This window comes from Gasterosteus aculeatus, chromosome 15, assembly GCF_964276395.1.
Source record: "Gasterosteus aculeatus chromosome 15, fGasAcu3.hap1.1, whole genome shotgun sequence".
Lineage (NCBI taxonomy): Eukaryota > Metazoa > Chordata > Actinopteri > Perciformes > Gasterosteidae > Gasterosteus > Gasterosteus aculeatus.
This window is the reverse complement of record NC_135703.1, coordinates 14,344,983-14,370,698: the sequence shown is the minus strand read 5'-3', so window position 1 is coordinate 14,370,698 and position 25,716 is coordinate 14,344,983. Positions and strand designations below refer to the sequence as shown.

At 45.7% G+C, this 25,716-nt stretch overlaps 1 protein-coding gene across 2 annotated transcripts; it reads left to right on the top strand.

The window, feature by feature from the left end:
• The first annotated feature begins 19,437 nt into the window (after positions 1-19,437).
• Positions 19,438-24,417, top strand: LOC120817079 (uncharacterized). 2 transcript variants are annotated; one of them, XM_078089527.1, is made up of 2 exons: positions 19,438-19,745; positions 19,920-24,417. In XM_078089527.1, exon 2 carries the CDS (start codon positions 19,951-19,953, stop codon positions 24,343-24,345), a length of 4,395 nt encoding a protein of 1,464 aa, XP_077945653.1. In that variant the 5' UTR covers positions 19,438-19,745; positions 19,920-19,950; the 3' UTR covers positions 24,346-24,417. The 2 variants fall into 2 exon arrangements, with proteins under 2 accessions (XP_077945653.1, XP_077945654.1); XM_078089528.1 differs by having other exon boundaries at positions 19,438-23,361; positions 23,426-23,568.
• The last annotated feature ends 1,299 nt before the right edge of the window (positions 24,418-25,716 follow it).

Below are 25,716 nucleotides of genomic sequence, written 5' to 3'. Positions count from 1 at the left end.
TCTTGCGTTGTGTTAACGTTAATATCGCAGCACACTGTTTGGCTCCAACTAGCTGTGTTTTGCAGGGTACAGCATACAGGTGCTTGGCTTTAACTCTTCCTGGTGGTTTGGAAAGCCCACAGGAGACACCATTGGTTTGGTCTCTGGGATGTGAACCGATAGTGCTCACAAGTCCACGTCCCTTCTCTATTCTGAGCAGAAACCACGGGAAAACAACCTCCTTTTTCCCTTTTCTGATGCCTAGTCGTACTTCTGTGGGTATGTTAGTCAAAGGAATGGAAAAGTTGGGTGGGCAGTTATGCATTACTCTACACAAACGATAATAATGTGACGAAACTGTCGAATGAAAGTAAACTATAGCTTTCCAGACACATCTCCACATCCAATCCAGTGCCCAGTGTTTCCATAGGCCTTGAGAGAGAAGGGATTGGCCTCGACCCTCTAAGAAGTTCCCTTTTATCAGACACGCTTCCGTAAACTTCAGGCGGCATAAACCTCCCCCTGCCAAGTAATTTCACCATCAAGCCCCAAGCAGCACAGCTTGTGCGTCCCTTTATTTGTGTGCAGCTCGGTTTCCTCCTCTGTCCTCCTCCCTCTCGCCCCCCCCCCAATTTCCTCCCCTTTCTTTTCTAATTCACACCCACACATCCTCCTCTCCTCTGTCTGTTTCACTAAACCCCTCTGCTGCCACTCCCACCCTCCATCTTTCTCTCCGTCTCTGGTGAATGTCTCTGTAATTCCTATTCTTATCTACTCGTCGGCGCGAGGATAAGAGCTCCTTTACTTATGTGCTCTTGCTCTCCACAGGGAAGAGGAGACAGAGAAAACATTTTAAAAAACTAAAATTACATGCAGGGAAGCAGGACAGAGTGGAGGCAGAGGGAGAGGAGGAGATGAAAACATTTTAGACGAGAGCTGCATGCAAAGCACAGGAGGGGGAAGAAATCACATTGTAATTATTCCTGTTCCCTTCAAGTTGAGCACTGACTTCCAGGTGACAATGGAGAACAAACTGAATGCCCATACAACCACACACACACACACACACACACACACACACACACACACACACACACACACACACACACACACACACACACACACACACACACACACACACACACACAGACTCTCACATGCACTTTGCTCTCAGCTGCACAAATAACTTCAGTCCTTGCAGCAAGCCCAAACAAGCACATTGACAGTGTCACACACACACAGAGAGAAGTCTGTGCTGCCCTCCAGAGGGTGCTCATTAGAAGATTTCATTAGGTTTCAATCAAGACATAAGTAGGCCAGCTTCACCATTACAGAGTGGACATTTGACTGAAACATGACCACAGAAGATGTGATATAATCAATGAATCAGTGCGCGTGCAAATTATCTCAATGAAATGCGGCCGAGAGAACCAAATTAAATTGAATCACTGGTGATGTATGTTCTCCCCTCCGTTGAAGGTTTAATGCCAGTTTTGTCCTCAGTGGCGGTTTCTCAGCAGCTTTAGAGATAACATCAGAGCCACCCACAACTGAGAGGACAGGGTTGCGAGCAGGATTGCGCCAGAGAGGCAATCACGGGATTCACCAGCAGAGCTCGGAAGATGCTGACATGTAGGCGGGGAACCTCGCCACAGGCAGATGAATAATCCGGAGAGGGAATTGGGCTGCTCTCGAATGTGAAATGAGGAGACTGCGGTAAATGATTGATTTTGATCAAATTTGTTGTAAAGGTAGAGCTCGGTTGCTCGTCTGGGAAGGGGCGGAGCCGTAAATAGTTTTCTTTGTTTCTCTGTAATGCTCTCTCAGGGATGCAGCATAATTTTTCAATCTCCTCTCTCAAGCCTTTGGAATCCCTACGCTCGTTGTGCACATGCTTGTGTTGTATATCACGCACTGTTATTAAAGAAATACCATGCCATGATGCATTACACATCTCCAACAAAAAAGAGACGATAACAACAGGCGGGGCTTGATACTTAATAAACTTAGCTCTCAAACTTTCCTCACAGAGAAGAAGGTAAATGATCAGATGTCAGATATCAGTGAGTATATCCACAAATTTCTTTTTTTGCCATAAGTCACAAAGCCCAGCTTTACGGATGCCAACCCCGTGAAGAAAATATACATTTTGGAGGATTGATTGAGATATCACACGTAAAAAAGAGTACAGTCCAAACTGATGAGCCACAAGGACAGGGGTCTGCAGGATACCTGTGCAAAGAGCCATTTCACCAAATAAAATTAGTCTGGATCCTTAGAAGCTATTTATTTATATATATATATATATATATATATATATATATATATATATATATATATATATATATATATATATATATATAAATATTGATCGGTTGAGGACCGGGGGCCGATGTTTGAGCTTTATGAGAGAGTGATAAGCGTGTTGGCTTTTGTTTGGCCCAGGCTAAGGCCTTCAGTAACCTGCTTCCTGTTCACAAATAATAATAATACTGCTCAGTTTGAGAGGAATCACTCTTTCTTTAGCTCATCTGCACAAGTTACTTTTTAGTAAATGATGCGTGCTCGTTCTGGAAGTTTCTTTCAACATTTCATTTTTTGCCACATAACAAGCATAAAGGTAAGCCAGCATTGTCGGCAGTGAAAGCAAATTAATACGTCAACGCAGAATTAAACTATTTTGCTCTGTCCCTTTTCTTTATTTTTGGATGCATTCATTAATAGTTTAGTTTTGGCAAGGTCAGCAAATCATGATCTGCAGGGAAACTTTACTAGTATTAAAACAGTTACTGTGACTGAGTATCACATCAAACTTAGACGTGTTCCCTTTGAAAGATTGTCCACTGTGCAAAACATTTTATACAAATATTAAAATGGTTCATTTCCACGTTATGTTTTGTCACATCCTCAGGGAACCAAAGCAGAGGAGTCGCATGCGACTCTCCGACCAACAACAGTAAACTCCACGAATGTCATTTCTCACTTTCATTTCCTCCATTGCCAAATGGATGACTGCAGTGTTTTAGTCCGGACCATTTGTTACAGAGTTTGACTGCTGGCAGTGTTAGTTCCAGAACAAATCACACGTGTCTGCACTGTTGATTCAAAAATAACCATTCAGTCGGCCAGCAAAAGGGAAGAAACTATAGCGGGTGGTTCCTGGAGAAGCCACAAAGAAGCTTACAGATCAATCCAAGGCAGCCAGAAAACTTTCTGCTCAACTCGTCAGAGCGGTTGTGCGTTTTGTACAAGCGTTATAGGATATGAAATGTATTGTTAGTTCAGCAACGTCGACATTCGCTGCATCATGTGGTTTGAAGAAAAAGTAAACTGGGTTGGTGATGGTGCACACCGGAGTAGACAGGTGGTTACAGGTGCAACAAACCACACTGATCTGCAAACCAAACCATAGTAATGAGCGATTTGGGATGTTTAACAAAGTCACAATTATTCTGCCTAAAGTTTGGCTCTGCGGTATTTTACTCTGATGCTAAGGATGGGTCACTGCATGTGAACCTACTCGGTTAAACTTGTGCAAAATGAGTCATTGGCTTTAATTGTAGGTGTTTCAGTCTTTACTCTCACCAAACCGTTGTCATGTCAGAGGTGGATGACACGGAGTGGCTGATATGTGTCTGAAAAGTCCAGCATCCATCTAAAGGGCCGCACAGTTGTGTAAAACATAAAGCGTACATACACACAGGGCCAGAGAGGCTGTCGGGAAGTGAAGCAGCAACAACTGCTTACAAGACAGGCTATATTTACTATGGCCGGTTATTTGATTATACGAGGGCCAGAGGCAGGATGCCAGATGAGCATGGTCCCAAACCAAGAAAAAAGAGCACAATATCCCACCAATACCCGAAAACAACTCTCAAAAACGCCTCAGGCTGTAAATATTACCGCTGGATGAATTTCTGTTCAATCCCATCACCAAAAGAATAAACAAATAGAAATAGAAAATACATTTAAAAAACAATACTCTACCAAATATCTCCGGCACTAAATGCCTGGAGGGCCTGAATATTAATGCCCGAGCCCTTTGTCGCTACTTGAGCATGTGGAGGCAGGAGGAAAGAGCAAACACATATAGAGGGACGAATGCACATAAATAACCCTCAGGGACACCCGGTAGAACCTTTGAGGTAAATGCGAGGTGACAGTATTTGGAATGGGAAAACCAGGATAAATGCTGATCTACCGAGAGGAGAGGAGGAAGAGAGGAAAGGAGAAACAATAGGACACCGTGCGGGAAGGGGATGATGATAACCACGGGAGGGCTGGGAGGCGAAAGAGAATAAGTGGAAGTAGAAGATGAAGAAATGAAAAGAGAAGAATGAAAAGAAGATGAGAGGAACGGAGGCCACCCAAAGAATTAATAAGCTGATGAAGAAGAAAGCTGGAGGTGGAGGTTAAAGAAGATCATATCAGAGATGAAAGGGAATGACAATGAATCAGGTACATAGAAGTAAAAGGCGATAACCTTTACATATGAATTATTGCCTGTCTGTTGCTATGGCAACCAGTATGTCGACGCGATGCAGATGTGATGTTTGTGTCCTAGTGTCTGCGGTCAGATTTAATCAGCTGTTTGAGCTGTGCTTTCATTAACCAGATCAAACTGCAGGTAAAACAGCTGGATTAGCATTCCAATCATTAAGACTTTACCGATGGGTACGTCGAGGTACAAATCAACACACAGATTAGCACCAGGTAATGCACAAATCTATACAGGTCTGTATACATCAAGGACACACACACACATACGTTAAACGTTTGGTGGCATTTTACTGGCATTTACGGCCACTGTAAGCTGCGGAAGACTTTTCTACCTGAGGTGACTGCTGCATCTCGATGCAGCGCCTATGAAGCGCTCTGTCTCCGCTGTGACAAGAAACATCGAGTCAAACGTCAAACGTCGCGGTAACACTTGTCAGTCCGATGTCGTCCGAGCCTGAAGAGCTCCCTGAAGTGATGGGAAAGCAGGGCCCAGACCTCCTTGGTGTAAAAGATTATTTACACTTACTTACTATGATCCGTGGATCGGAGGCAACCTGGATTCAGCTGCAGCGTCTTCGGGCCCTTTAAAGAATCTTGCATTACGGAACAAAAGAAGTCCTTCTTTTGTTGCGATAATATCATATGCTGGACCTATAAGGAGGGCAGAAGGGACAGACCGAGAACAAAACAAAATACGGTGTTGAAATAAAGGCACACTTTACACCTCAAGTGTGCACTCAGTCAACCTATAAACGTGTAAAACTTTTTTATTTTGTATAGCCCAAAATCGCAAATTACAAATTTGCCTCAGAGGGCTTTACAGTCTGTACACATACAACATCCTCTGTCCAGAAACCCACCATCGGCACAGGAAAAACCCTTCCAAGAGAGAAAAAAGGGAAGAAACCTTAGGGAGAACGTCAGAGGAGGGATCCCACTCCCGGGATGGACAGACTACAATAGATGCCATGTGTACAGAATGAACAATATATAATACATGCAATTCATATGACAGAAATAATTCAAGTAACTGTGAGTAGTAAGCCAGGCGCACAGCAGGACCACTGCAGGGGCAACCACCATCAGATAGAACCACCATCAGATAGAACCACCATCCACAAAAGCCTGTGGGGAGGGAGAGCACGGTCGTCCTCCAATCAGAGGGTTGTCGGTTCGATCCCAGGCCCGGCTAACCCGCATGCCGTTGTGTCCTTGGGCAAGACACTTAACCCAACATTGCTCCTGTAGCTGCGACTACAGTGTGTGAATGGTAGTTACTGATGGCAGGTGTCACTGTGTATGGTTCTCCTGTCATCAGTGTATGAATGGGTGTGAATGGTTGAATGATGTCATGTAGTGTTAAAGCGCAGAGACTTTAGGAGAGGGTAATGTTGGTTTACGAGTACAATAATATGATTAATATCTGAAATAATAATGATGATGATGATGGCAGCAGCAGGCGTCAGCAGGGCCACGGCAGGTGTCGGGACCAGGGTCCAGAAGCAACTACGATCTACGGAGACCTGTTAGGGGAGAAAGCACAAAAAAAACTCCCGGAAAGAAGCTGAATTAGTCGAAGTCTAAATCTAATAATGTGCATTAATAAAACGTGAATTATTGTAGAACGAGAGCGTGAGAGAGGAGCTCGGTGTGTCCTAAGAATTCCCCCGGCATTCTAAGCCTATAGCAGCTTAACTAAGGGCTGGTCCGGACTAACCTGAGCCAGCCCTAACTATAGGCAGAATCAAAGAGGAACGTTTTAAGTTTTACTTTAAAAGAGCTGACCGAAACTGCCCCTCGGACTGAAAGTGGAACCTGGTTCCACAAAAGAGGAGCTTGCTAACTGAAGGCTCTGGCCCCCAGCCTACATTTTAAAACCATAGGAACAACAAGTAACCCAGCATCTATGGAGCGCGGCTGCCTTGTAGGGCAGTAAGGTGTTACAAGCTCTTTAAGATACGACGGTGCCTCACCAGCAAGTGCCTTGTAGGTTTGGAGAAGTACCTTAAAATCTATTTTTTGATTTAACAGGGAGCCAGTGCAGAGAAGTTAATACAGGAGTGATATGATCCCTTTTCTTAGTTCTTGTTAAGACACGTGCTGCAGCATTCTGAAACAACTAGAGAGGCTTAAGAGATTTACAAGAGCAGCCTGATAACAAAGAATTACAGTAGTCCAGTCTGCAAGTGACAAACGCATGAACTAATTTTTCTGCATCACTTTGAGACAGGAAGTTCCTGATTTTTGATATGTTACGTAGATGAAAATAGGCAGTCCTTGAAGTCTTCTTCATATGCGAGTTGCAGGTCATATCCTGGTCGAAGAGAACTCCCAGATTCCTGATGGTGCTGCTGGGTACCAGAGCAATTCCATCCATAAAAACTGTATCACGTGACAGCTGGCTTCAAAGGTGCTCTGGGCCAATCAAGATAACTTCCGTTTTTTCTGGGTTTAGCATCAGGAAGTTGCCGGTCATCCAAGTTTTGATGTCTCCAAGACATTCTTGTAGTCTAACTACCTGGTCCTGTCACGGTGTGGTTTACTTCCTGTTGTATTTTGTAGTTTTCTGCCACTCGTGTCCCCGGGTAACTTCACTTCCTGCCTTGTCCCGTCATCCCCTGTGATCGTCTGATAGTTTCCACCTGTGTCCAATCACCTGCACCTCCCTTGTGTATTTAAGCCGTGTGTCTCTTGTGTCACTTGTCGCGTCATTGTCTATTGTCGTGGATGTTCATAGTGTCATGCCTGCTGTTTTTCCCCTGGTTCCTGTGTGTTTTTGCCCCGTGGCCTTTGATTTTGCCTTTTTGACAATTAAAGTCTTTTGTTTCCGGAGAAGTCTGCGTTTGAGTCCTGCCTCCCCCACGCATCCTTGACAGGTCCGTCTCTTCTGGCTTGATCCACAGATACAGTTGAGTATCGTTGGCATGACAATGGAAGTTTATATGGTGTTTCCTGATAAGATAGCCCAAAGGAAGCATATAGAGGGTAAATAAAATCGGTCCAATTACAGAACCTTGTGGGACTCCGTGACCAACATTGGTGGTCAAAACCGTCTCTAAATCTTACGAAGAATTACTCAACATCGACAACTCTTTAGTGGTCCACAAAGACTTATCTGCATTTAACCAAAGTAGGGTCAAACGTGATTGGTCAATGCTACTTGGACTACAAATAGAAAAAACAAATGGAGAGGCTTCCAATACCAAAAACTTGTGCTGTTTCCTTCAGATTCTACATTCAAATGCAGATGACTTTTTATGAAAGATTATCAGCCATGAATGGATGGAAATACAAAGAGGCAGTGAGGTCAAAGCAGATTTCTAGGAAGGTCTTGAGCTGTAAGACGACCAGGCACAATTATTATAAGTATTAGGTGCTCAAAGCCAATGTTGATGTATGAGGTCATTCTTTTCAATCGTTTCAATCAAAACCTTTTCAGAAGAACTCAATTCTATGAAAGGGACAGCTGGAAGTAGTATGAGTCATTTGCTTAATAAGACATTTGTGGAGGAGGATGCAATTATTGTATTTTACATGTCGGCTTTGCCTCATAGTGTGTCAAAGTTGATGCAATTGAACAATTTTCTAACAAACCCAGCATCAGTAAACAATCTATCCTCATTCCCAGCATTGTTCTAAGTTTACCTATGAGCTCAATATTTCACTACATTTGTTCAAAATGATAAAGTATTCACACGATCTACCATTTTTATAAGACACCACAATCTTAAGACACAGGGCAAAAAGTTGAGATCTCGGCTGCTTCATGCAAAACAGCACTGTCAGGCGTCCACGTGGAGATATTCTTTTTTAACAAACCGTTAATGGTCCAAAGCAAGGCAGAAATAACCAACTGCATTGCTTATTTCTCACCTCAAATGTTTTTGAGAAACTCATCTGTGGACTATTTACCTTAAGTAAAAGAAAAGTTTCAAAACGAGCCGCCATGTTGTAACAGTTTTCTAGTGGTCCAATTCTTGGAAAGGGAACGACCCCCACGGCCAAACCGCCGCCGTGGACACTTACCTCAAGTCATTTTACGGTGACACAGGAAAAGAGAATTAGTGTTTGACAGAATGTTAAAGTCAGCCTCAAAGAAATTCAGCACTAGTTCAATAAGAGCCCCCACTTACTTGCAGAGACTTTTGAAAAAGCTCAAATCTTAAATGTCACCAGATTGACTGTAAATGCCACGGAGGATATACATGCAACTACACAGCTCCAGGCAGTTTGAGTGATGGGTTCATCAAAGGACTCCAGCTTTTGGTCCTATATGCTATGTTTGTGTAGGCCCCAAATGGATGTTGGGCCCATAAACAGTAACTGTAAATGGACGCCTGCCCCCGTTCAGTGAACTTGGAGCCCGGACTGCAGCTTCTGAGGAGGTCCAATCAGCCAAATTAATTAAAATGCCCCACGCAGGTTCAGAGCAGGGCATTTAAAGTTCAAGCATGCTTTTACCACAACCCGTTCCCCACAGACTCATTTTCACTTGTCACAGTTTGAAAAGCTCAGGTCTGAGTAATAAGATCGATAGTGGTTGAACACCATCAAAAGACCTTTGTGGTTGAGGGTTATGGGGTCATGGAAATGGAGGTATTCAATGAGGATGCTCTCAATACTACTGTTGTACATAGCGACATAACAACGACTGCCTGGAATTCTAGAAAAAGTGTGCACAGATTATGATACTTACCAGCCTCTGCTGATAAATAACGACTTTTGGTGCTGCACCGGGTTCATTATGTCATGGAGACCACAGTGGAGCTGCTCGTGTAATCTCATTACTCATTAATTTTTCATGGGGCAATTTCTCTAGTAAGCTTCAGCAAGACAGAGGTTTGCAAATGGGCCTGTAATCATGGAAAATATAATCAAGAGGACCTGCTGTTAACATAATATGCAGCACGCAAGGGGGCATCAGGGACTAGAGTTGCACACACAGGAGAACACACAAACTCTCTGAATATGCACGTGTATGAGCATTAGTCATGAGTTTATCACAGCTGTGGAGGTCTTGGAGGGATCATGGGGCCTCATCTTTCTTCGACAGAACCCCGGTGCTGTGGAGCTCACCGGGAAACCCAGTTTAAAGGGGGAAATCCGAGTTCTCCTTGGTAGTTTTACCAACTTGAGGATGAATATTCCTGCGTGTACTACAACAATAAATTACGAAAACAAAGCCTATTAATTGGCCTCCTCACACTTTCAAGCACGTACCCGAAAATGCAATTTTTTTTAGTTTTTAGTAAATAATAACAACCCTGTAAGATTTTGGGGGATCCACACAGTTGGGTTGATTCCATTTGGGCCACTAGTCATGCTGTTAGTGTGAAGTGGTCGTCGCCTTCAGAGGCATGAATTTAGGCCAGAAGACACCTGTGCTGGTGGGGAGAGAAAGGGCCCGTTGGAGATGAGCTACGCCCCGCCTGGGAAGTGGGCGAGAGCAGGCAGCAGCAGCAGCGAGGAGAGAAATAGACACACATTTACACATGAATATATATATCTGTATTGCATGCCATCCTTTGTTCTGCCTGTGGAACACTTTGCTGCTCACTTTGTTTGAACAAGCTTTATTATTATCATCAGTCACACAAGATATGTTTCAAGATTATACCTTCATGGCCGAACAGAAGAAAACACAGAAAACAGGATGCCTGGGGGGTTACCAAGCTACCTGAAATGAATTATGCCACAATCAGGTCCAACTACAGTTTGTATTCCAGATTCCAGAATATAAAATACAATTTTTGTATTAATGATGTGTACATTGCTCTAGATACACCTCTAGAAAAGCTTACTTATCATTACCTCGGCATCATCAGTGTCTCTTCTTCACTTTCCCTCCATCCCTTCGTCTGCTCCCCTCTCTGGAGCCGCTTCCTCGTTGACCTTTCAAACAGCTGCTTCATCGCTTCAACACACACACGCCCTGTGGCTTTGCACCATCTCGCTGGCATTAGAGAAATGGCTTTCAGAGTGTGTGCCCTTATCCCATGCTTTAGAGACTCACACACACACTTCCCTTGTGTCCTCTAAAATGTATGATTTTCATTCAAAGAACACGTCAAACAGTTCCATTAAATAACACAACCGGTCATGCGACTACACAAAACCTAGACAGTGATGGAAATGACATGCAAGCCACGTGGTCTCAGTGACAGAAACACCCGAAGCTGCAAGACCTGAACCTTTTCATTGTATTAAAGAATATCTTTGCTCTACACTTTGTTCTGGTCACCTAGGGCCTCATTTATAAAACCTTGCGTAGGATATGCGCCAGAAGTGGCGTACGGATAAAACATAGGACGTGCGGACACCGGAGCTGTCCCCTCTTGATGAGAGACTGGCGGCAATGATTGGGGACCGGGGACAGGGTCTGGGCCAACACAGCCATCGGCGTCAGGGGGTCGAGGCACGTTTGGAAGCTGTGCCACATTATGTAGCACAGCACACGCCAGCACGATTTTGCACACCTTTTCAGGAGTAGACAATAACCTCCCTCCAGTGCAGTCGAGGCAGCGCCATCTGCCCTTAAACAGGCCGATGGTGCGCTGCACTACAGCGCGAATCCTCCCATTTGCCACATCTTCTAAGAGCGCAAGATGGCATTTTATTACCGTCCATTTGATTGCATCTGACAAGCAACAGCTGTGTTTTGAGGATGAATTGCATAACATGACAATATTATTGCAGAACATATTTTCTTTTTGAAAATGTGTTAATTTGTATTTCTGTTTGTTGCTGCAGATCGATCAAACGGGTGTTTGTGTTATTTATGAGAGGCAGTATTGGCATTTCTTTTACACAACAGTCTAGTTTTACACACTTTCACACACGTTTGCGTGTTTCTTGCATTTGCCGACGGTTCTCATTTCACCCGTTTTTGTGCGTACGCATGGGTCCGAGCTTGCCTGAAGGACCCCACATTTTTCTGTCAAGTTTAGCTTTTTATAAATACCAATTATTGCGTAGAGAGGGGCGTACGCCTTCTTTTGTGCGTACGCAACGTTTATAAATGAGGCCCCAGGTCGCTTGTTCTTTCATTAACCTTATGCATTTTTATTTTTTAAGATCCGTCTTCGTCGCGTCTACGTCATGGAAAAAAGGTTTTAAAAAGGTTTTAAATAAGTTTTCGTCGACGAGATTAACACTGACGACCAGAGGATTGTTAATCCTGTGTCCTGAGCAGTCAATTTACTTGTGTTACTGAAATAATGATTTTTGGAATTGCCAACCTACTTCGATGTGAATCGAACTTGTGCGGGTTACTTCATTTCAAGGATGAGATTTCTCTGTGTCTGATAATTAACTCTTCATCCATGAACTTTATTTTGGCCTGCAATGAAGAAATGTAAATATAAGTGCTCTGTCCGTAGTGAGTTATGTTAATTTAGTGTTTAGTGCTAAAATCTCTGGGTTTAGGAAACTAATCTACTTGTTAGGTTTGTCAAAATATCATAGATGAATTGAAATAAAACCCTATTCGGCAAAAAGCACTGAAAGGAAATTTGTCCCATGTGTGCTTCCTGCAATGCTTATGCTTATATTATGTGTGTGTGCGTGAAGGCAGAAGACGAATAAGGGAACACTGTTTTATAACTGTTGGGCCTGGTGTAGTAACACACACACACACACACTCGCCGGAGGCAAAAAAGACTTCTTAACATCGAAGACTGCTATCTGCCGAATTGACCGATCAGCCTGCGGCGAGACGGGCCGATCAGATGAAACAGGGAGACAAGGAGCTCTTACTGTAAAGCAAACCCATGGGGATGAAAGCCAATGAGAATCGATACAAGCATCAGACCCGCCAATGGGTCCAAAGTTCATTAGGAAACACTGGCAGGCGGCGGGACAGGCGGACACATGGCACATCGATTTAACCTTCAATACATTTAACTTTGAATGCAACTTGTATGCTCGCTGCTTGGATTTGATTTGTTTTGGATGACACATTTCCAACAGCACGACAAAAAACAAAGTTTAATGTTAAATAATGAATCAGATGGGGATTTTGGATACCCACTTCAGTGCAGTAATCAGATCAGTTTGTTAAAAAGTTGATGGATTTGCCTCAGAAGAACTGCTTTTTGAACCACTTTTTTCCTCCAACAGTAAGAAATCCACACAAATGCATTACATTTTTTTATTTTCTATCATTAGCTAAATGAGGAGGTTGCATTTTGTGCTACTCACTTTGAAGCAAAACTCACATTGCTCTTCTCAAAGATATATGAACAAGCACACACACACGTATACTGAGTTCATGAGTTAAAATGAATACAATGAAAAGCTGTTCTCCTCTCTACTACATTTTTATAACGTCTACGATGTGTAATCAAGCCTATTTCTCACCCTAGTCGTCCTTCAAAGGAAGGCCGTGTCACAGAGGATCCCTGATGACTACCGTACTGTAAGTAACAAGCTCTTATTAAGACGAGAAAGAACCCATTTGATGATTTGCTTAAGGAAAGGCTCATTATACAGTTGGTGCTGTTGAATAACTTCAGTTGTGAAAGTAATGTGACAGCCTAATTCACGCCTCTCTAGAGAGCCGCTTTCAACGGGAAACAGATGTGAACGTTGAAAAGCAACAGCCTACCTCAGTTCTCAGGAAAAGTGCTGATTCAGGAAAACAGAGATGTGTCAGTGAACGGAGGTACAACTCCGTACTCGATGGGCAGCTTTACACAGGAAACACAGAGGTGAAGGGTGGTGTGAGCGCTGTTAAGTAGTAGCACAGGTGCTTCGTAGAAACAAAGAAGTTTTCTAGTCGGAGAACTTTCCAGAGGAAACCATGCTTATAAGAGCACCAATGAGAGTTTAGCAATACCATGATGTCATGAAAATCTACTGGAAGATATCGTGTTCATGAAAGCATGAATGTCCGCTAGGATGTGAGGGAGGAACCTAAATATCACTACATTACAGATCATCATTACAGATTTTGAAAACTAAAAAAACGCTTCTTTCTCTTTTTTGTTGGCGCTCGGCTTCAGGGGACAAGCACTTTCAGCGTAACTTAAACCTTAAGTTCCACTCAAGTATCGGACAGCAGCAATTTATCAAGCTTTGCCTCCAGAAATGGAGCTTAGACCCAACGTGGCTTTATGTTTTACTACGTGCTCTTTTGTTATTTTTCTTTATCGTAGATGTAACCTTTTAGGACGTGGTGTGTGAGAATGTTTACTCCATAAACAGAGCCACGAACGGAGGATTTACAACGTGTTTTTTTAAGTATAATTTTCGACATTCCATCGGTCACTTTCTTTCACTTGTCACTTTTCACACCTTTCACTCTGACATATTATGGCAATAAATGTTTCCTGATTCCTAGTATCGTTTGGATTTTTTTTTCGATTTTGGAATAAAAACACCCCTGGCCATTGTTCAGCGAAACATCCTTTCCGTTTGCCTCCCTTGTGCTGCAGCCAGAGACACCACCCGCTGCACCAAAGAGAGAGAGAAGGCGGAGGTGGAGGTTGAATGCACTCTTATTTTTATTTAGGCTTTCTCACACCGAACATAGGTGCAGAATTTGTGGTTTGTTTGGTCTTTTGACAATTCCAACAAAGCTTATTCAAACAGCACTGAGAGAAATGCACCCTTCCTTTGTGTGGTTTGATAATGAAGAATAAAGGAAATGCAGGGGAAGATGACGAAAATATGTGGAAGGTATAGTCTCTCTTATTAGTAATATGAGAAATCATGCTATGAAATGCAGCTGGCTTATTTTCTTGGCATGGCATGGGTGGATCGAACTCTACCCATCGGCCTGTTCCAAAGTAAACTAAACGTTTCATGCTGCATCAAACACCTGCTTGTGTTAGATACCCCAAAAAGTCAACCAACTTGAGGAAGATGTAATTTCCCACATAGTGCATTACTGAGGGTGAATACTCTCGGGGGATTGATTCCGACATGGGAGACATTAATTCCGCTGACCTTGCTGACTTCCATTCTGTAGAAAAAAGTCCAACACTAGACGCGCTCTCACGAGATAACGGTCTAATTGAAAACCGGATGGATCCTTTGGCCTTTCTAGTTAATTATACATTGACGCAGTAGATTATTCTCTCACAGGCCGGGCCGGGAGAAAGTTGAGTGGTGAAATTAAATCGGGCAGCAGAATTGTTCTGGAGACAGTTTTGACGGGAGTGTTTCATTCTGTGGTGAACGTCTTTGGCAGCCGAATCCTGCAGGAGTCACAGCGGCTTCAAGATGCCACGGACTCATTAGTGTGGGATCACGGCCCAGGAAACATTTCGCAATAACTGAATTAGTTTGGAAAGGCGCCGTGTGTTTTCTGGGGTAGTTTCTGTGTACTGTTTGTCCTCAGGCATCAGCACCTGTGTTAATGATTTTATGATGCACCACTCTGCATTCATCAAACTAAAAGTCAAACAATGCAAATCTACCAACTCATCTGCATTTTTTTTGTTCCAGGTGCTGTTCCATGCACATCTACACTCGTGTGTGCACTAATGAGTCCATTGACATCAAAACAGATGTTGAGTTCTCCATCCAAGTTCCCTTACTATATATTTACTTTTCATACAACTAGATGAAATTATAAAGACTCCGTCCCAGATTTGGTTTGTCACACAGTCTTTGAGCAAAGGAAATAAACAGCGGTCATAATTCCTTATCCAATACCTTGAATTACTTTTTGATGGCTTCCCCCGCTCTGTTATAAGGTTATGTTTTCTTTTCTTCTTGTTATTTATGCATAGTTTCCTGTTTCATTTTGAAACACTCATTTCTTGTTCTTTTCAGGCGACTTTGCTGACTGCCCTTATCGGGACCGGCGGGACTCACTGCCGCGCCCTGATGAGCGCCACCTTACCGTGAGCGATGAGGACTTCCACTCGGGTGCAGAGGAATAAGACAACAACCGGCAAAAACGCTGCCTTCTTCTTTTGACCGGGGTCAAAACCTGACATTGATTGAGTGACTTAAGTGGGGTGATGATTCATTTTAATCAGGTTTGGGAAAAGGAAGGTGGGGAAACTCAAAGACAGGGAGTAAGGTGGTTTGTGAGAGTGAGCTGTGTGGTCAGAAATCAAACAGTAGGTGACACTAGTTTGATTTCTTGTCAGTCGTCACACTTACTTAAATCCCTGAAGTCATTCTGCTGCCTCCTCGGCGGTCTGCCTTTGAGTTCCCGTTATCACTGCAATGTCATTAATGAATTCATAGTGAGGCAACCGCAAACGTACAACCCAAACCCACATCTTCTTCTTGTTTTGACCTTTAACTGACTTGCGCCACAGAGGCCAGCAAGGCTAAGAACGGTTCAACACATTCACTTCTAGTACAGGAAGAACTCCCCTGGGAAGCTGCAAATTAATTCCACATCCCCACAGAGCCCACTAAGAACAGCTGCTTATGAAGAGCAAGAGCACAAGTCATTTCTTCCCTGAACGGAGATTTCCTCTAAAGAGTCCGGCCTCATAAGTAAGTGTTGTGTAACAGATGCTCCCTAAATGAACAGATATATCATCCAGTGACAAACGCAAAATAAGATATCTGGGCAGGCATAATCAGGCGGTGGGTCTGGTGTCAGATTATAAAGTTCTTTGAGTCTATAGGTTAGCTTATTGATCAGCCAATGATCAGCTGGTTGGGAGAACAAATCCAGCCTGATGCTTCTTCACCGACTGAAGACAATGTGGGAAAAAGTTGTGCCCTACAAAGAAATGGTGCATGAGTAACAAGATGTATTATCAGACGCAGTCAGAAGTGGTTCAGTCCTTAAAGTTTTCAGCTTTGATCGAATGGCACTCAATCGTCAATCGATATGACTGGTAGAAATACTGGGATATCATCCGACCTTTGGGGTCAGGGTCAAAATGCTCTATCAATTGAATTGAAACGCATTTGAACCGGTTTTGTTACAGTACTTTTTTGTTGTCTGTTGTTGTAATGGAGTGTTTTCCAAATTGTGGAAAGGAGAAGGACTTTTATCCTCCTCATTCTCACAGTTTCTTTCATGACTTGTGATTTACACAAAAAGCTTACTTTTATCCTCTCTGTTCTTTTTCTTTTTTGCTTCTTTCCTTCTACCTCTGCTGATTGACACTTGAAAAACCATAGCCGTTCAAGGAGTTTCTCTCCCCACACACTGAAGGGCTCTCTCAGTAATGAAAATGAATGTAATGTGTGTGTGAATGTGAGACATGAAGAGAGAGAGATGTTCATGACTGGAGGAGGAATTGAGGAGAAAGAACATGTAAATTATTCAAGAGTCAGAATCAGTCTGAAGGACTCCCATTGAAGTCTGATGCAGTGTTTTTGTTCTCATAATAAGGAAGCTGCTGTGAATCACAGGTACATGATGAGGTTTTTTATTGATGTGAATTAAAGAGAGAATCGTAACAAATGATTTCATTTGAAATTCAGCGGAAAAAGAGCTGCAGCGCGTCATAAAAGCTAAAAGGCGTGCTTTTATTTCTGTCAATTTCGAATCTTTCTCCATTCCTGCCCCATTTCTCTACCGGCAAAACAACAAAGAAAATGGACAAAGGTAAGTTAATTTAAGCAAGAAACATGTTGCAGAGCAGCCACCAATCTCCATGATGCTGATTCCATCTTCAGTAGAAGCTGAATTCTTTCAACAGCACAATCCACGCATCACGTCGTGGGGTTTTCTATAATGGGGATGCCTCTGCCCTCTAGTTAGGCATCCGCTGTCAGGGTATTCATTCATTATATTAAAAGATGGTATTTAAATCTCAAGAGCATGATGAGAAAATAAAAAACAATCCCGCTTTGGGTTTGATAATACATTTGATAGTCTAAGCTAAGACGAGCACAGAGAGGAGGCCATCTGTAAAACGTTACAAGCTGGTGAGACAACGTTGCCACTCCCAGATTCAAAGAGTGTGTTGCCGTGAGTGAGTTTTGTAGAACTGTTGCATTGTGAGCTCTAACAGCTCATATAACCACACATACGTTAATACATAAACACACACAATGTACTTCAAACAACGAGAAGGACTCAGTCTTTGCCGTCTCTCACTGAGTGACCCTTGTCGCTCTATAAAACCTGCTGCTGTCGATGAAGTGGCACTGCAATGTGTGTGTGTGTGTGTGTGTGTGTGTCTGTAGCACAGCGCACCACCCAAACACAATCAGAATGCTCTCAGTGTTTGTCTGCCGATACAAGGTCCCAAGGTCCCCGCATAAAGTGTCTTGACTTAATGCAGACATCCGTGAGCTCCATCAGCTCTTGTTGCTTTCACAGCAGACGAAAGCACAGACAGTTATTTTTTTTCATCTCCAGAAGCTTTTTAAATTGTGTAAAATGGCTTCGCTCACGTTGCCTGAAAAAACAGAAACAGTCCATGGAATTTTTAAATAGAGTGCGTGGATCGTTGCGGTTGGACCCCACCGAACCGTAGGCCTGGTCTACTGTTCTGATGAAGTCTTATCATTTCCGAGCAAAGCACTTGAGCTTTGCCGCCTCTGGCTGGTTGAAACGACAAATTTTTGCAAACGGATATGATCCACATCTTCATTTTCACATGCAGTAGTGAAGGGAGCACATGGCCACTGGAATTTGGAGATCTAATATCAGAAGTGAATGATGTGCTTAAAGCTGTTTATTTGTGATAGCATTACCCATGATGCATGTTAATGGCTTGTACAAAGAGGTTTGAAATGTCAAAATCTGCCCACATCCAATCTCATAAGGAGTTTCTTGGTGAAGTTTCTTATTCAAATACTTCAACTTCACTTGAACTTTCGTCACTGATTCATTTTAACTCGGTTAATTGTGAACCTTTTTCTCACTTCATAAATGTTTTGCTTCAATAATAATCTCCCAGTACAAGTTTTTCAGTTTTTCTTGGTATTCTGGGGAAGTTTGCTTCCCCCCTTGAAGTGGCTGAATTCATGTGGGTTGAACTCCCTGTTCCTCTTCAATGCACTTTTCCATATAACATAAAACACGTAAGATTACAGCAGAAAAAAAACCTTTGGTCTGAGTCTGCAGCACTGTGGTCTACTTTCTGACCACAGTGCCTCGCTGTTTGGTAACTGTCCAGTTGTGTCCAGGTGTACACAACCAACAAACCAGATGTGGAACGGTGTCTCTAAACCAATGATATTGTTGCTGTCAAACCATTAAAGGGGTTTTCTCCATTTTTGCTGTCAGGTGTCATTTCAGTGTGAAAGTGGATGCGACCCTCCTCCACCCCAGCCACCTCCAGCCAGCTGTCAGTCATTCTTTGCTCATCCTCGCTTTTCATCAACTCCCTTCTTCACCACCACCAGTGTCTGGACTCCACAGGGGGGGATTCTGCGGAACTCAGCATCACGGCCCCTTGGTTATCCTGGTTTAAGGTGGAGTCCAATCGCCAAGATTGTGCACTATTTCAATGTTATACAGGTGTAATAAATGTGTTTTTCAATTCGGACCGAGTCTCTCCTGATTGAATTGAGAATATCAGTACATGCACAAAATGAATATGTCAAATTGGTCCGCCAAACGTCCTGCCTCACTGACTAGTCTTCCACAAATTGCTAGCTTTACAGACGAGTACTAACAATAACCATGTTTATTTTTTTAATATGTAATGATCATTTTGGAGGCGGGGCTTTGGGGCAAGGCCTTAAGAGACAGACGGTTGATGAAATCTCCCCTCTTTCTTGTTCGATTTAACTTTTTGAGCTAGGGTTGCTAGCAACTTTAATTAGGAAAAGAGATAGCAAAAATGGGCTGACTCTTTTTTTTTTATATAGTGAACCGGTTTCTCAAAATTACTGACATTATTTGAAACTTTTGAATTGTATTCTCAAAGATGCAAGACGTCACTTTTACAGCGAAGACATTTTGGCTGGTAACAGTTGCCCCAATGTGGATGTCCAATCAGCCCGCATAACATCGGGATGACACATTAGCTCCCTACGATACATCCTGCGATGCTGTTAATTTATGTGGTGTGTGATGAGCGTCCCAAGCCCACATCAGCGTTGCCCTGGAACCTACAAGAAACACCTGCTCACCACTCATCACGAGCTGAGTGGCCACACCTGCAGCTCGTCAGCTCCGCTGCATTTAAGCTGCAGGTTCAGAAGGAACAAGAGGCCCCCTGGAGAAGACGTAAGGCTAAACCCTCTTGTGTGCGCTTGTCTCTCTAGGAAGCAGCGAGTGACCCGGCAGAACCCCTGGAGCACTGCACCGACTCCCCCACAAGCGGATTCACCACGAGCACCAGGGTCCGCAGAACCTCGCAAGCTGGACCTCTCCTAATTAAACGGTTGTAAATAAACCTTGCCCTCCGGGGACTTCACTTGAAACTGTTGTGTAGTCTGTTCCTTCCACCCCGCCACACTGGTGGAGGATGCAGGCATACTGAGTGGGAGGAACATCCGGAGGAAAACCTTTTTTTTTTTTTTTTTTACAAAACTAAATCTTTCGTTTTTTCGCTCAGCCCCCTAGGCAGCCACTCCTTTCCCGGCGACATGGATGAAGTCATTGCACGCCTAACGGAGATCAGCATGCGCCAGCAACAGATAACTGAACATCTGGCGACGCGACAAGGGCAAACTGAACAAGAGTTAAATGAACTGCGCACGGCTGCTGCACGACATGTCCCACTACCTGATCCCAGAATGAAGGTGACCCAGCTGTTGCCGAAGTTGACAGCTGATGACGATGTGGAATCCTTTCTCCAAATGTTCGAGAATACCGCAACCCAGGAGGGCTGGGACCCTGGTGACTGGGCACGCTTGGTCGCACCCCTCCTCACGGGGGAAGCCCAGCGGGCATACTTCATGCTGCCAACTGAACGGGTAGACGACTACAAGGAGCTAAAAAGGGAAATCCTGGCTCGGCTGGGCCTCTCACCAGTCTGCGCTGCACAGTATTTCCATGACTGGGAGTATAGGCCCCGCCTCCCTGCCCGGGCCCAGGCCGCAGAATTATCGCGTCTCGCGCAGCATTGGCTGCTGGAAGGAGATCCCACAGCCGCCCTTGTGACAGAGCGTGTTGTCGTCGATCGGTTCCTCCGTGCCCTCCCGAGATCCCCTCGTCAAGCCGTCGGTATGCGGAACCCTAGCACGATTACTGAGCTTGTCGAAGCTGTGGAACTGGCGGAGGCTGTCCAACACCAGGGTGCTGGAGAACGAGCTCCGCCGTTTCCCCGGAGGGTGATCCAGGAGCGACGCAGGCCAGAGGGCAACCCGCGGTCTGAAGGCAGGCCGGGGCCTCCTTCTCAAAGAGACGAATCAATGCCCACCGCAGACCCCACACCGGCTCCAAGAACCTGGCTAGCGGGCTGTATCCTACATCAGGATTTGCCAAAAGGGGCGCCGAGGGTGGACGTAGAAGTCGATGGCCGCCCGTTCGCAGCTCTTCTGGATACCGGCAGCGCGGTCAGTTTGATCCAGTCTCATATCCTCTCGCCCCGCAGACTAACCAAGGCTACCATCCCGGTCACCTGCGTGCATGGAGACACGCGACATGTTCCAACCAGGAGAGTGACCATCTCCGCTGGCCCTGACTCATGGCCGATGGACGTGGGCCTAGTGAAGGATCTGCCGGTACCAGTCCTTATCGGTAGAGACTGGCCGGGCTTGGATCGCCTGCTGGCCGCGAACGTGCCATTTGCCAGTCCTCGACGGGCCCACCTCCAAAGGCGGCCAGGAAAAAGAACCCGTCATCGTCCCGTCTTGCTGGCCTCCGACAGCGGGAGAGATGGTGAGTCCCCACCCCCTCATTCTAACCTTTACCATGACCTTTTCCAACAGGTGACAGGAGGCGGGTCGTTTGCCAGGGAACAACGGGAAGACGACCGCCTAAAGCACTGCTGGGCTCAGGTGCGCATGGTTGAGGGAAAAGAAACTCAACCGGGGCCCCATCCTCTCCCGCATTTTGTCGTCCAAAACGGCCGGCTCTATTGTGTTGCACAGCGAAGGGGGGAAGAGAAGAAGTTGTTGGTGGTACCCCGAACAAAGACAGAGACGGTCTTAGAGCTGGCACACTCCCATCCCTTGGCGGGCCACCTTGGAGCCAACAACACCATTCAGCGGGTCCGTGACCGATTCCACTGGCCAGGATTGGACGCCGAGGTGAAACGATTCTGCCAGGCCTGCCCCACTTGTCAGAGAACATCTCCACGGACCCCTCCCCCCAGCCCACTGATTCCACTGCCGGTCATTGAGGTACCCTTTGAGCGCATTGGAATGGATCTCGTAGGGCCATTGCCTAAGTCGGCCCGGGGGCATGAGCACATCCTCGTCATTGTGGATTACGCCACCCGGTATCCTGAAGCAGTGCCTCTTAGGAAAGCCACGGCCAAGGCCATCGCCAAGGAGCTCTTCCTTCTCTATAGCCGGGTGGGCATCCCCGCCGAAATCCTGACAGACCAGGGAAGCCCTTTCATGTCCCGGCTAATGGCTGACCTGTGCGCCCTCCTTAAAGTGAAACAACTGAGGACCTCTGTCTACCACCCCCAGACAGACGGTCTCGTGGAACGCTTCAACCAGACCCTGAAGCGGATGTTACGGCGGGTCGCAGATGAAGACAAGCGGGACTGGGACCTCATGCTCCCCTACGTGCTCTTCGGAATACGGGAGGTGCCTCAGGCGTCGACAGGCTTCACCCCGTTCGAGCTCTTATTCGGACGCCAGCCCAGAGGCCTCCTGGACGTGGCCAAAGAGGCGTGGGAACATCAGCCGGCCCCCCATCGCTCGGTGGTAGAGCATGTGAAGGAGATGAGGGAAAAGATCGACCGGGTCATGCCGCTAGTCCGGGAACATCTCGTCAAGGCCCAACAGGCGCAGCAACGGTATTACAATCGAGCCGCCCAGCCACGAGAGTTTCAGCCAGGAGACCGGGTCATGGTTCTTGTCCCCAACTCCGCCTGTAAGTTCCTGGCCAGTTGGCAGGGCCCGTACACCGTCATCGAGAAGGTTGGGCCGGTCACGTATCGTGTCCGACAGCCAGGCCGGCGAAGAACAGAGCAGCTCTACCACATTAATTTGTTGAAGAAATGGGTGGGGACAAGGGACCAGCTCGCCGCCCTCGCCACCATCGACTCGCCGGTAGTGGACATGGACGCCCAGCTGTCGGCAGCCCAGAAGTCAGAGCTGCAGCACCTGGTCTCTCAGTTCTCGCATGTGTTCTCCTCCAACCCCGGGCGGACCCAGATCCTCCAACATGAGATCCACACACCACCCGGAGTGGTCGTCAGGCAACGGCCCTACCGAATCCCAGAGGCTCGTCGGAAGGCTATTGAGGAGGAAGTCCAACACATGCTGAAGTTGGAGGTGATTGAACCATCCAAAAGCCCTTGGTCCAGCCCGGTTGTCATGGTACCAAAACCGGATGGCACCCTCCGCTTCTGTAACGACTTCCGGCGCCTAAATGAAGTGTCTGAGTTTGACGGATACCCCATGCCTCGAGTGGATGAGCTCCTTGAACGTCTGGGAAGGGCCCGGTATATCTCCACCCTAGATCTGACCAAAGGGTATTGGCAGGTGCCCCTTTCCGAAACAGCCAAACCCAAGACGGCTTTCACTACCCCCAGTGGACACTGGCAATACCGGACCCTTCCCTTTGGCCTACACGGAGCTCCGGCCACCTTCCAACGGATGATGGACATCTTGTTGAGGCCTCACCAGTCCTATGCCGCAGCGTACCTGGATGATGTAGTTATCCACTCCGAGACTTGGGAAGACCACCTAAATCGGTTGCGGAGGGTGCTACTGGAGCTGCGCAGGGCTGGACTCACCGCCAACCCCCGAAAATGCCATCTGGGCCTGTCTGAGGCGAACTATCTGGGTTTCCAGGTGGGAAGAGGAGTCATCAGACCCCAGGAAAAGAAGGTTGAGGCAGTCCGCGCCGCCCCAAGACCCAGTACAAAGTCCCAGGTACGAGCCTTCTTGGGGTTGGCGGGTTATTATCGATGTTTTATACCTAACTTCTCCTCTTTAGCCTCCCCTCTGACAGACCTAACCAGGAAGGGTCAGCCAGAGAAAATCAACTGGACGCCCGAAGCTGAGGAGGCATTGAGAAAAATAAAGATGGCATTGACGGCAGAGCCGGTCCTAAGAGCGCCAGATTTTGGCTGTCCTTTCCTGCTGCAAACAGATGCGTCCGATACAGGACTGGGAGCCGTCCTGTCCCAGATTCAGGAAGATGAGGAGCATCCTGTCTTGTACCTCAGCCGGAAGCTGACCCCGGCCGAAAAAAACTACGCCGCGGTGGAGAAGGAAGCTCTGGCCATCAAGTGGGCAGTTCTGGAATTACGGTATTACCTCCTAGGCAGGCGATTCACTCTCTTTACAGACCATGCGCCCCTCCAGTGGATGGCCCGCGCCAAGGACACGAACGCCAGGGTGACACGGTGGTTCCTGGCACTCCAGGACTTCCACTTTGAAGTCCGGCACCGTGCCGGAGCAGCAAACTCTAATGCGGACGGCCTTTCTCGGATCTGGTCGGCTTTTGTGGGTCTGTCAGGGGTCACTCCCCACCAACCCCGTACATCACCCCTACTAACATCCTATTATTCCACCAGGCCAGGACAACGCTTAGGGGGGGGGAGTGTGATGAGCGTCCCAAGCCCACATCAGCGTTGCCCTGGAACCTACAAGAAACACCTGCTCACCACTCATCACGAGCTGAGTGGCCACACCTGCAGCTCGTCAGCTCCGCTGCATTTAAGCTGCAGGTTCAGAAGGAACAAGAGGCCCCCTGGAGAAGACGTAAGGCTAAACCCTCTTGTGTGCGCTTGTCTCTCTAGGAAGCAGCGAGTGACCCGGCAGAACCCCTGGAGCACTGCACCGACTCCCCCACAAGCGGATTCACCACGAGCACCAGGGTCCGCAGAACCTCGCAAGCTGGACCTCTCCTAATTAAACGGTTGTAAATAAACCTTGCCCTCCGGGGACTTCACTTGAAACTGTTGTGTAGTCTGTTCCTTCCACCCCGCCACAGGTGCCGAAAGTGTTATGTTTCAACAAGACAGATGGCGAGGATGTCTTCCTTCCCTAAGATCATAGGGTGATAAAAAGACAACCAGGAAGCCCTGAGACTGCTTCTAACAGGAATCAGTCGACTTGCCTTTTTGACTGAAGCATGGACGAGTATGTGGGAATACTGTGGACGCAGAATCTGCACAAAACACCACTGCCTTATATCTTCACTCTAAAGTTTTCTGGGTTTCCTGAAAATAACTTTTTCATGGTCAGTTTTAAAATTCGCTCTGGCAATCTCAAAGCAATAAAGAAAATGCAAAGTGTTAATCACTCAAGTGAATCACGCCAACTAAGTATAAATGTCAACCTCTAATGATGCAGTACGTCTTCGGGCCAGTTAGTAAACAAAAGCCGAAATGTGAATCAAAAAGCTAATTACACATAATTATGATATTTCATCAATTTTCTTTTAGTGGCCTTCAGGATAAAGTAAGCAATAAAGGAGGATTGATCGACAGTCCCCATCCCAAAGGCGATCTTGAGGGAAGCTTTCTGGATTTCTGAAGTCCTCTGGATTATTTTCATTAGAAAGTTGTCAGTGTCCCGTGTTGCTAAAATAATCACCCAACTGGTGCAGAGACCTGGTCCCTCTCTTGTCAAATACTGAACATTGACTCTGACAGGGGCCTGTGACAGCTTGATACAGAAGACCATGGCACCCTTTATGGTCAGGAGATAAATCTATATGTCATTAGGCGCTCAGAGCAACGAACGTATATGAAGGGCGCCAAGGAAAGATTGGCTAAAAGGCGTAACGAACGAATCTCAGAACCTTTGAAACCAACTAGGTGATAACACGCCTTCAATTCATATCGCGTTACGGCCCAGGTTTAAAATAAGTTCCAAGCTTACTCATTTTAAGCTCAATCTTGATGTTTTTTCTAAACCCATCAAATTAATTTGTTGCTTAAACCGTATTTACAAAGTTGCATGTGCATGCAAAGCCATGTGAATAACATAAAAACTCCCAATAAAGGTAAATGTTTTTGTTGTTGTCAACAATTCGGATAATCTTGTACACCAAAAATATTTTAACATGTAGGTAAATAAAAACCTGAAAATCCACGGCAGTCTGCTGTTTGGACCCTCGCTCGTTATAGCGCTGTAAAAAGCCAGAGACATTTCTCACCATCCTAGAAATCCAGCCCTTTATACACATGACAGGTAGTAATGCTGCAGGCATGCAAATTGTACTCACTGTTGATTTATTCAGCTGAGATTTGACCTAATCAGTCATCCTACTGTTTC

Coding starts and splice junctions, on each gene's coding strand:
- LOC120817079 (XM_078089527.1), top strand. CDS start 19,951: ATGGATGAAGTCATTGCACGCCTAACGGAGATCAGCATGCGCCAGCAA.